We start from the raw sequence: 12,089 nt of genomic DNA on the forward strand, positions 1-12,089 counted from the left end.
ATATTATTTACACATTTCGAATAGTCCGGTAATTGCAGTATAATAGTCGTATAGAATATAGATAGTATTTGTTTTATTTTATATGGACACGTGTCACGTACCTACCTAATTAACGGATATAATCAAACTTTACGTGTTCTTTAGAAAAAAATAACTTACATTTATGTTTATTAAAGCTTGTACATTTACGTGTGTAATAAATATTGTATTTCAATTTTCAGTACACAAAGTGAACGACCCCATTGTGAAAAAAAATTACACGATGTTAAATTAATGTGACCATTTCATGAAAAAGTTACCATATTGTGAAATATTTTCGAACTTCACGAAGTGTAAAAAATCTGTTTCCATTTCATGAAATGGTCATCTTTTCATGAAAAGATCAATTTCATCAAGTGGCTACGACATATATACTTACAAGTTACAAATACTGAACTATTTGACCTAATTTTCATAAATTATTAATAAGATCATGAATATTGTAGACTCGTTAATAATTTGTTAATTAAATATTATTATTAAAAGGGAAAAAAATTAAAAATTAAAATTGTATCAGATAATAATTAATATTTTGTCACCTACTATATTTATTTATAGTTACTTTTTTTATAAATCATCATTAATGTATGAACGAATAAATAACAAAAAAATGATTCAATATAGACATTCGAAATAAATCGAACTCATAGTAGCTAAAAAGCAACGAAATAAAATATCAACAATTTTAAAGTCCTCTCTACTTGTCCAAGAAATTTATTCCATACATTTCATCAATTAATACTCGTTTTAAAGGAACTGGTGTATCTTGACAAACGAGTGAAAAGCTTTATCCAGTGATAATCGTTTAAAAATAAAAAAATTACCTCAAAAGCTATTAAAAATTTAAAAGATATATTCAAAATTCTCATGGGAAAGGGTTTATGAATTTTTGATACCCATGATATAATATCGATTCGAAATTCCTTACTGCTTGGTAGTTTCTGAAGCTATTGGATTTTCATCAAAACTTTGAACCATCAATCGAACTAGTGATAATGTAAAAACATGAATTTTAAAATGACGATAGAAATAGATACATTCTGTAATATTATGTAGGTATAATATGTTAATATGTCATACATTTTAAAATGTTGTATATACAGTTAAAATTATACTTTACCAATCGTACTTTAATGTGGAACTACTAGTATTATTAAAATATATTTTTTATATAAAGCAATTTTTAAAACCTTATTTTACTTATTTTCAATAAATATAATATTTTTATAATAGCGATGATTATGGTTTAATTGCATAAAAAAAAAATCGGTGTATTTTCCAATTTTAATCATATAATAATACTCGGAATATTCGCAACAGTTTGCAAATAAAACTATCAATATAATATTAAATAAATATCTAGGTAATTAGTAAATTGACATTTTTAGAAAAATATTCTCTTTATCAAGTTTATTTTTTTTACAATATAAATACAGAGAAAAGCTATTTAATATAATAAAATAATAATATTATTCAATATTTAAAATTCTGAATATTAACAAAAATATTGGCTAAATCATATTTTAAAATAATCAGTCTGTGTGCAATGTACACATAAATCATTTAAAATTAAATTTCGCACAAATCAGATACACGCTTTTAGTATTTTTGATCAACGTGAGATGTTGAACGTTACTATGAATCTACATTTATTTTTTGTTGAAACTTGTACAATTTTTATATGTTATCTATTAATATTAGATAAGCTTTTACGAGTTTAATGGCTTTAATTTCGGAATTTGTGATGTTTGCTCAGAATTATACGTTTATTGTAAAATAAGAATTTAATCAATATAAATATTAATCATTACCTCGTTTTATTTTTTTTTTTCAACTGAGGTTATAATATCATCTGTAATATAAATCAACAGAAAATCATTTTTTTTTATTTACTTTATGAGTCAATGGGAAAACTTAAGTCTCCCGGGAAAAAATTATTAGAAATATTTCAGAACTAATATAATATTCTATATTTATTAGAATTCATAATATTTATTTTTAATTTTTTTTTCACACGCGTCTATGTATATTTTAACGATATTTTTTTATATGTACTACTACGGATAATTTTTTACTGATATATATAGTCTTTATTGATTTATTTGTCCTTTCAGAAAGTAAAAACAATACTAATTAATGTTCATGATAAAAATAAAGGCTTAGGGCTACAATTTATATTTAAACTCATTGTGATTCAAAATTTGAAAAAGGGACTGAAGTGGACAATATTTATTATTAGGTATGTAACGCTTTGATTTCGCTCCCGTGTTCTATACAACAGATAATTTATGTGTTTTTAATAAAAGGAATGTTGGCGTGCGTGTGTAAGCGATCTACCGCCTAGTCCATCGCACTCATTGTTCTGAAATTTGGTACGCACATGGTACATAGGTAATCCCATACCCGAAGATGTGCTCCTCGGGTTCGATTTTAAAATCTTGCATTTTAAAGAGGATCGCTTACGTATAGGTATTTGTTGGCTAACGAAAAACGAATATTTTTATGATTTATTAGGATTACCTACCATGAACTGGTCACGTGAAACAAAATAGGTAGTTATTAAAATATTACGCATGACTTAAGAATAATATTTTACATTTAGTCAAAACCGCCCAAATTACTGTGTTAAAAACATGTACATAGCTTTCGTTTTACGGAGTTTAAAACGACAGGGTAAATCCACAAGCGTCGCATTTAATTTATGTCACGGTAAACGCCGTACTTAACGTCCTATAACCTAACGCGTTTTGTTTTGCCTTTTTTTTTTTACACAACGATAAACGTAATATATTTCGGTGGGTCACGGGGGGGGGGGGGAAATATTAGTTACCGCGGGCCAGCTCGGACAATAGTTTGGGAAACGTTGGTCTACGCTGTTTCAATAGATCGATGCAAGTGCGGGCGAAATCTACGGGTGACACCGCGTACGGGATCAGCCGTTATGATATATTAGCGCACGACGCTAATAGTGTTTTATAGCTTATAAATAATAAATAATAATAATATATTGTCATCTGATGGCGCGACGTCGCGTTTTGGCCGACAGGTGTTGGTGCGGCACGAAGAGCTCCGGTACAGGAAACACGTGCGCGTGGTGCGCGTGCTGCTGATCAACGTGATCGTGGTGCTGGTGATGTGGCTGCCGATCACCGTGGTGATGTGCCTCATCTACGTGGACGGCAGCCGGGACACGGAGGACACGGGCTACTTCCTGCGGTCGCACCACTTCATCATGGGCCTGCTGTTCGCCCTGCTCAACACGGTCGTCAACCCGATCCTGTACGGCGTGCTGTCCGAGAACTTCCGCAAGTGCTTCGCCCGGCTGTGGTTCATATCGAAGCGCCGGCGGGCCATGCACAGGGAACTGCTGGACAACGCCAGCAAGGGCGGCGCCCGGACGCCCAGCAACGGCCACTACAACTCGACGCTGCAGCCGGGCAGCTCGGCGTCCGTGGTCGAGCTTCCGGTCACCGCGATCGTGTCGTCGTCCGCCACCAACGAGTGTTGGTGATGGGAGGGGGCACCGGCGAGGGCGCGGAACGCGTCGGTCGACGGCCACGCGGTCGCTATTTTTTGAAACGTAAATCATTATTATTATTATTATTATTATTATTCTCTGCAACATCGTCAAGCGTTCCCCCAAACGTTATGATTTATATATTTATATAGGTGACATACAACTCCTGTACAACCCCCCCCCCTTTGCTATAATCGTACGGTCGACGTCGATAAATGCTCTTAGACTCGTCGGCCGTGTCGTCTTGTCGGGGCGGTACGCGCGTGGGTGTTTAAGGACCGTTCGATTGCGAGGGGGCATGCGTACCTACGACGTGTTTGCGGCGCGAATCGCACGGGCGCTGCGATAAGGGTGCCCAAATTCAATGCCGAGCCCGTAGCACCCCGAATTCCGTGGTTGTCTTGAAAAAATTGTAATGATCGAGACAGACCATATCGGACTCCTAGAGAAACTATTTTAAATAGACGATATATAATATACGATGAAAACGAGCGTGCGTTGTCGACGAACGACTTATTATACTGTTAGTACCTACCTTTAACGACATTATTACATATTAAAGAATACGAATAATTTGTTTTGCATAAAATATTGTCAGCTTATATTATAATCATTAATGGATTCGAATTAATAATTAATCGATTTAAGAGATATCAAACGTACCTATGCAATGGACAGGTTTCCTCGAAAATATATATTTGGTACTTAAGCCTTCAAATATATTTTTGGATGATTTGTACCTTCAGTATATGGGTATATGCGTACATAATGTATTATGTTCTATGCACCATTTTACCTCTCACTTCTCAGCCCTATCACTAATTCAGCGCATATCTATATGCATATAATATGCGTGTGGATTAGGTCGAGTTCATGTCAAGATGATTTCCGACTTAACCCGATCACAAGATATATTATGGATCATAACGATATGTACATAAGGCGGTTACCGATAAACGGCCCCGAGTATAATCAAAAACAACCACCCTCCCACCGATCCCACCCTGAAAGCACGCCATGACATCGGATGATCTCACTATAATAATTTAATGTTATGATAATATTATTGTTATGTAAATATTACTATTTATTATAAATACTATATAGACTTATCTTATACATACCTTTACAGTATATACTATGTTATACAATAATTTAGTAGGTACATGATAAATGTATTAGTAGATATATGTATTATATACCTACCCGTTATTCGTCATACGTTTATTAACTGATGTTATTACTGTTGTCCTATTGATGTATTGTATCGTATATTTTTTTAGTTTTGTAGAATGATGTCATTTTTTTTTTTTTTTTGTAGAGTAAATGTTTTTTATCTATATATTTATAAGTTATAAGTTATAACCAAGAACTCATTACATAATTATGTGACTATTTATTTATTAAACTAATGTATAAGATTATTTAATCGATGTAACGTAAGCAAACGTGGGAAATTATGTACCAAAGTGGTTTTTTTTTATATTAAACATGTTATTTTAACGAATCCCATGTGTTACCCAATATAATTACGTTATTATTTATTATCTATGTAATTCATATCGATTTATTTTTAGAAGATTATTAAAAAATAAACATTTGTAAGACATACACATACACTGATACACATAAAGAATTGTGAATATATTTATTTTTTAAATAATTACTTGAACAGACAAAATTATGCAGCTTTTGTCATTATTCTTACGATAGGCAAACATTTAATTTAATTTATACGAAATAATTTACACACATATATGTAAGCGAATTTTGTGTTTTAAATTCAACGTTGGTATAACCTCTTTATTATAAATATATAACATAAGACTATGGTACGGTTTTATCGTTCAAAAATTTAAGAGCAAATCCCTCCCCTGTCCTCCTCACCTAACTTAAACTCGTCTCTTTCGCCATAAAATCAAACTACAAAAAAAAAAATCAGCCATCCCTGTGGTCTATGGATAACTTTAGATAATTTTACTTAATATTTAAACAACTAATTGGTATCCTTTGACCTTTTTTATGACATACTATTAATTGTATTTTAGCGTGGCATCGTAGTAAGTAACGAGTGGGCGTTTTAATAAGAACTCCAAGACGTTACAAGAAATCGTGGTCTAATACATAAAATTAACATAAACACCGTAAAAGCTATACTCGCATATCAATAGAAACGAAATATTCTAGTAACAAAACTTATAAATACACATATTTCACTCTCCACTCTAATTGACTTGATAGAAAAATATCATCTATAAATTCCATATTATAAATTATTATTACGTACCTAGAATATTTTATATTACCTATTACCTATAATGACTTGCCTAGTTTTGATAGTCAATGAATGACATTGATGTAGACATATGATTTTTGATCACACCAATGTTCGTTTTCGAAAGTATCTTCTACCTATCTATTATTTAATAGGCTGATCAAATACAAGAGTGTAGGTATATCTATTTAAACACTATTGAGTGCGAAACTACCAAATATATATAAATTGTAAATATACGTTTTACGTACATGTAAAACTATATAGGTACTATTATACTGGTATAAGTGTAAAACTAAATATTTCTAAATTATTATGTGTTATCAAATAAATTTACTTTTTTTATGAAACTCGATGACAAATAATGTAATTATATAACCTACTACATGATGAAAATGTTTATGTTAATTAAAACATTCTCCATTGTAATTTTCACATTACGATGTTTCGTACCTACGTATTTAATTAATTAAGTCTAATCAGAAACAAAACATATTATAAATAATATTTAAGTAATTTTATCGTTGTTTTAATATTTTCTCAACAAAAATTAACTACATTCTATATTTTAATGTAATGAAAAATATTCAAAATAACATATTTTATATTGTTTTAACAAAATGTTGTTACATTACAAGGTCATGACATATACAGAGTGTTTTATGATGAACTGACAATTGGCAATAACTTTTATTCTATTAAACATTTTCAAATTTTTTTTTTTTTAATTATCAATTGTCGTTTACGCTACATTAAAAACATTTTTATTTGATATTTAAAAAAATAAAAATAGCCATTTTGTTGATATGATTTTTAAAACAAGATCGCAAAAAAAAAAAAAAAATGAAAAATGTTCAACTGTTTATTTTCTACGATTTTTTGAAGTTTGCACAATTTTATATTATTTCAAATAGATTTTCTGGATAATCGATAATCACTATAATACTGATAAACAAGAAATAAATTTGAATTTAAGCAAACTATAAAAATTATTTAAAAATTATTGACTCAACCTAAGTGAAATTTTTGACACCAACATTTTTCTAAACTCGAATTTACAAAATGGCTTAAATGTTTTTAAATATCAAATCGAAAAATATTTTAAATGTAGCGCAGACGACAATTGACAATTTAAAAAAAAAAAAAAATTGAAAATATTCAATAGAACAAAAGTTATTGCAATTGCAATACACTCTGTGTATATATTTATTTAGAAATTAAAGCATTTAAAATGATACTTTAATAAAAATAGCACCATTTACTCAAAATTTATTTTTTTTAAAAAAATATTTTATATTTTCATGTAATTTAGGAACTATTATTTTTTTTTTTTTTTATCAAACTACACTTCAGATCTAATAAGTCATGGATTTTTTGATTTAGATATTAGGTGCAGCTTGACATTTTAATACAAGGTTAGTTACAACTTACATATTCATTAGTCTTTATATTGGCTTTACAATTTCGAACACAAAATCTAGCATTGCATTAAAATTTTTAAAAATACAACACCAGTGTCTTGAGTAGCAAACAGTGTTCAACGTAGTAAATAATCATCAACTATATATATTTTTTTTAATTAAGTAAGTAATACCTATAATTTTAAATTATATATAAACACAGCTACATGCAAAAATTAATTGCGATATTGAAGTAAATATTAATTAAAAACATCATTTCAGTAAATATAAAAACAAAATATTTAATTGTAAAAAGTTAATCATACAAATAATCACATTTTGTATGTATAAAAAATATTCATTTCTATGGTTCAAAGTGATTAAAACTTAATTCATTTATGTTGACTTAGCGCTGTTATTACCAATACTCCGAGGCGCACTGGAAGATGGCCCTTGTAGTACTTTTCTTGAAAGTCGCATTAATCCTGAAACAGGATCTCGGCCAAAGTATTTTATTTGAATCTCATGTCCTTCTTCTATGCCTAATGCACTTGGATGGTTTATCTAATGGTATTAAAATATTAAATTAAAAAAATATACTTAAAAAATGTTGTAAGAAAAATAAACTTTTAATACAATATGATTATTATTATTATCAATATTCAATACTTAAAAAAATTTATTTACTTTTCTTTGATCTAATTGAGAATTGTGAACCAAAGTTGGCTGCATAGTTGGATATAATGTAACCATAACTCCAATTTCTCGTACTTCAACTACTTTTGCTTTATAAATAGCTCCAAATTCCAGTTGAGGTTCTGATTTTTCAGCCATAAGCTTATCAACTGTTTCTTTAGCTTCATTCAATGCATCTTGATTAGGTGCAAATATTGTAAACCCATCATTTTCGGTATTAGAAGAAATCTATAGAAAAATCAATAGTTTATACAACCATAAAACATGATATATACAATTAATTAAGAGTTATAATTACTTGTGCACCAGTTTCTAGCATAATACGCTTTAAATTAATTCCACCTGGACCGAGTAGTTTACCCTTTTTATGTATTGGTATATTTAATGTCTCTGTTACTGGCCAATTATCTTTTTTTTGTTTCCTAAAGTCAGACATTTTAATATTAGATGTGAAGAAATTTTGACCACAAAATAAAATATCATACTTTATACTTTGAATAGTTGTATTCATAATATTTATAATTTTATGTTTAGCGCTTGTAGCAGCTTCTATTGTTTCCATAACAATCTTTAATGGTAAGCCAGGAATTTTTATATCAGCTTGTAATGCTGTAATGCCTTTTTTCGTACCAGCTAACTTAAAATCCATATCACCTAAATAATCTTCAATTCCCTGAATTATTTAGAATTTAAATATAAATAATAAAATTAAGATTATATTTAAAAATAGTATTTGGTTTAATATTTATTACATTTAAAAAAATACATATACACATTAATATTCTTACTAGTATATCAGTCAAAATTCTATAGTCTTTAATATGCGTAGAGTCACTATCATCATAATTAGTGATCAAGCCAATAGCTACTCCAGCAGCTGGTTGAGAAATAGGTACACCAGCATCCAATAAAGCTAAACTACCACCACACACAGATGCCATAGACGACGACCCTACAAACCTAACAATTTTAGTAAAAACATTCAAAATTACAAAAGAAAGCTTTTTTAAAATGTGCACATACCATTTGATTCAAGAACCTCTGATGTAAGTCGTATTGTGAACGGAAAGTTTTCAGGAACAATTGATCTTAATCCTCGTTCAGCTAAAGCACCATGACCGACTTCACGACGCATAGATGGACCCATTCGACCAATATCATTGGTTGCATATGGAGGGAACTCATAGTGTAAAAAAAAGTTCTTCTCATTGATACCACTAAAAATAAATTCAAGGTTAATCAATTGTATTCAAAGATAATTTATTTATAAAACATACTAATAACAACATATTAGGCTAACCTTGTTAATATAGTCATTGGATCAAGTTTAAGTGCAGAATCTATTGAGTCTAAAGCAACAGTACAAAAAACTTGGGTCTGTCCTCTTTGAAACAACGCTGACCCGTGTAACGGCTTATATAAATCAACTTCACATGATATGTTTCGAAGTTCATCAAGATTACGACCATCACATCTAAAAATTAAAATGTCATTAATAAGTGTAAACATAAGGTCATTTTTACAAATTTAATTACCTAGTATTATTTTCAAAAATCAAATCTCGAAAAATTCGCTTACAAATTTTATCAAAAATTATTGAACAAAGTTCTAAATTTAAGTTATCGAAATTTGATTTAAGATTTTCAAAGACTTCCGTTTTTACATCCTTGACAGCTGTGTCTCTAGATATTTTATGATGGTCAACATTAGTAAATATTTCTCTAAGTTTAATTTCACATAAACTATCAATAACAGTTTCTAAATTTCCATTGGTGTCATCTACATTCTTTGTCTCAAACTCTCTTTTAGGTTTGCCAAATTCTTTTTGTAAATTATTAATACAATTTACTATATGCTGACATTCTTTGACACCAAATTTAATTGCTTTTAAAACGTCTTGTTGGAGAACATTATTTGCCGATCCTTCCAACATAATAACTAAGTTTTTAGCAGCTGATACAACAACAAGATTTAATTCACTGTTGGACAACTCACGGCGAGTTGGATTAGTAATTAAGTTATTATCACATAAACCTACACGGACAGCGCCAACTGGACCATTCCAAGGAATATCTGATAAAGCTAGAGCAGTTGAAGCAGCATTTATACTAAGTATGTCGGGGTGGTTAATTCCATCAACAGATAATAAATTGCACATGATCTAAAATATAAAATTAACATCACAGCCATTTTATTTACATGATTATAAAAATTTAATTACTTGTGTATCAAAACAATAAGTAGAAGGAAACAAAGGCCGTAGTGAACGGTCAATTAATCTACTAGTAAGTATTTCGTGTTCGGACACAGAAAGTTCTCGTCGTAGATAATTTGTTGGTATACGACCAGCTGCTGCTGCTTTTTGCCGATAATCAACAGTTAAAGGTAAGAAATTGGATGACGATTTTGTAGACTTGCTCACCGCTGTCGCCATGACTGAGGTGTCGCCAAGCGTCGCAACCGCACAGCCATCTGATAGACGTGCATATTTTCCTCCAGATAGCTTTATTGAATTCCTGAAATAACACTTAGCAGTAATATGCAGTGAAATAATATTCATACGGTTAGTATTACCTCTCTGAAAAATCTACCTTGTACTCGAATAATTTTACACAACCGACGAACAGCCGTCGTTTGAAAACGTGCTGTCCGTGCCGCGACGAACAAGCAAGCCACCGAGAAGACACTCGGGATATCATTACACAAGAATACGTTATCTCATAGTAAAAACAAGAATTTATTAAACATAAATATTACAGCATCAACTAATCACTTTTTTTTACGAACTATTTTTTTATATTGTAAATATTTTATGTACTGAAAAACTGAAGTAATGAAGATATTCGTTGACGATCGTACATATTTTGTAAACAGCAATACCTCATGATTGATGATAATTGACAATACGAATAATATTTTTGTGATAACAGCAAAAACATGTGCCGAACGGATCACTACATTTTGTTCCAAAAACTAGTTGTTCTAAAGTTAACTTGTTCAGATTGAATTAATATCACAGACCTGATGAGTCCTATAACTATTAAAGAAAATAGTTTAAACTTAAATATCTACTAAACGTGATCGAAAGTACTAAATTAGTATAAATGATTAAAAACCTTAAAATATACCTTAAAGTCTACGATAAATATCCAAAATTTATACATCTTGTTCGGTGTTCCAAAAAATACTTTTACTGATAGATTTTTATTACACAATGTATTTTCTGAGTTTGGAACAAATATTCATTTAACCATCTATTTTTATGTGATCTTTTTATTTAATAATTTTTTTATCGACAATTCTAAAAAAAAAAAAAAACTGAAAATCTCTCATACCTTTAGAGTTTAGAGTTTAGACTATAAATAATTCAAAATATTTAAAATATTTAATACTCTAAATTTCTAAAAATCATACTTTGTATAGAAAATCATAATTCATAATATTAACACTTTTATATTATTATCATAATGTATAAAAAATGTATATATTTTATATTTTTAAATTGTCTATAAATAATTCAAATATTTTTAAAATTATACCATTTATAAATTATAAAAAGTGAAAATATAAGCAAGTACTTAGTAAAAATTTCAAGTTTCTACAGTTATTTATTTTTTATTTTAATTAACAAAATAAAGAAAACAATTTTTTCGAAAACTGGTTCGGCATAAAAACTCTCGTTTTTCCTAATAGTGTTCAAGACAAATTAATTTTTTTTGATTTCTCGGTTTTATTAATAAATATTTAGTATCAAATATAAAATTATTTTTTAATAGAATATTTGTATTTATAAAAATCGTGAGTAGAAAAAATAATCCTCATATATATATATATATAAAATAACGGCCTTTTTTATCTTCCCGTTTTGTGACGACACTACCTATTTAATATTTTTCCAATTTTTAGTTTCAAGTTGTATCAAATACTCCAGCGAGTGATCTATTATTCATGATTTAATCTTATTCTTCATTATAGTCATTTTGAAAAAGCACAAGCTACACACGGGCGTAGCCGAGTAATTCAGTTAGACGTATAAATACATATTTTTACAGCATATTAATTGTACTATTATAAGCGCATAAGACATAAGTGTATGCATATCTATTATCTAGTACTTTTTAAGTGCATTAAATTCCAAGCTCTAATTATCACTGTTGAATAC

The 12,089-nt window shown here is 29.3% G+C and overlaps 2 protein-coding genes across 2 annotated transcripts in view; one reads left to right on the forward strand and one right to left on the reverse strand.

Annotated features, from left to right (window-relative positions):
• The window catches only part of LOC112600988 (free fatty acid receptor 4-like), a 48,214-nt gene extending 43,379 nt beyond the window's left edge, over window positions 1-4,835 (forward strand). The window contains exon 4 of the mRNA XM_025348366.1: window positions 3,086-4,835. Coding sequence (XP_025204151.1) covers window positions 3,086-3,550 — 465 coding nt within the window. The 3' untranslated portion in view covers window positions 3,551-4,835. The remainder of the gene's footprint in view (window positions 1-3,085) is intronic.
• A 2,726-nt stretch (window positions 4,836-7,561) lies between these two features.
• Window positions 7,562-10,799, reverse strand: LOC112600906 (polyribonucleotide nucleotidyltransferase 1, mitochondrial). The gene is made up of 10 exons (XM_025348251.1): window positions 10,502-10,799; window positions 10,149-10,443; window positions 9,463-10,088; window positions 9,228-9,401; window positions 8,951-9,144; window positions 8,716-8,879; window positions 8,413-8,600; window positions 8,226-8,349; window positions 7,919-8,155; window positions 7,562-7,795 (listed from the first exon to the last, which is right to left on the reverse strand). Exons 1-10 carry the CDS (start codon window positions 10,624-10,626, stop codon window positions 7,628-7,630), a joined length of 2,295 nt encoding a protein of 764 aa, XP_025204036.1. The 5' UTR covers window positions 10,627-10,799; the 3' UTR covers window positions 7,562-7,627.
• Between the last annotated feature and the right edge of the window lie 1,290 nt (window positions 10,800-12,089).

The sequence above is a fragment of the Melanaphis sacchari genome, unplaced genomic scaffold (genome assembly GCF_002803265.2).
Source record: "Melanaphis sacchari strain LSU unplaced genomic scaffold, SCAv2.0 Contig73_pilon_pilon, whole genome shotgun sequence".
Classification (NCBI taxonomy): domain Eukaryota; kingdom Metazoa; phylum Arthropoda; class Insecta; order Hemiptera; family Aphididae; genus Melanaphis; species Melanaphis sacchari.

Excerpts from the sequence above, each read along its gene's own strand:
- LOC112600906 (XM_025348251.1), bottom strand. The coding sequence starts at position 10,626 with ATGATATCCCGAGTGTCTTCTCGGTGGCTTGCTTGTTCGTCGCGGCAC. Across the intron at positions 8,880-8,950 it reads AGAGGTTCTTGAATCAAATG|GGTCGTCGTCTATGGCATCT; the intron begins GTATGTGCACAT and ends TTAGGTTTGTAG. Across the intron at positions 7,796-7,918 it reads CTCAATTAGATCAAAGAAAA|ATAAACCATCCAAGTGCATT; the intron begins GTAAATAAATTT and ends TAATACCATTAG.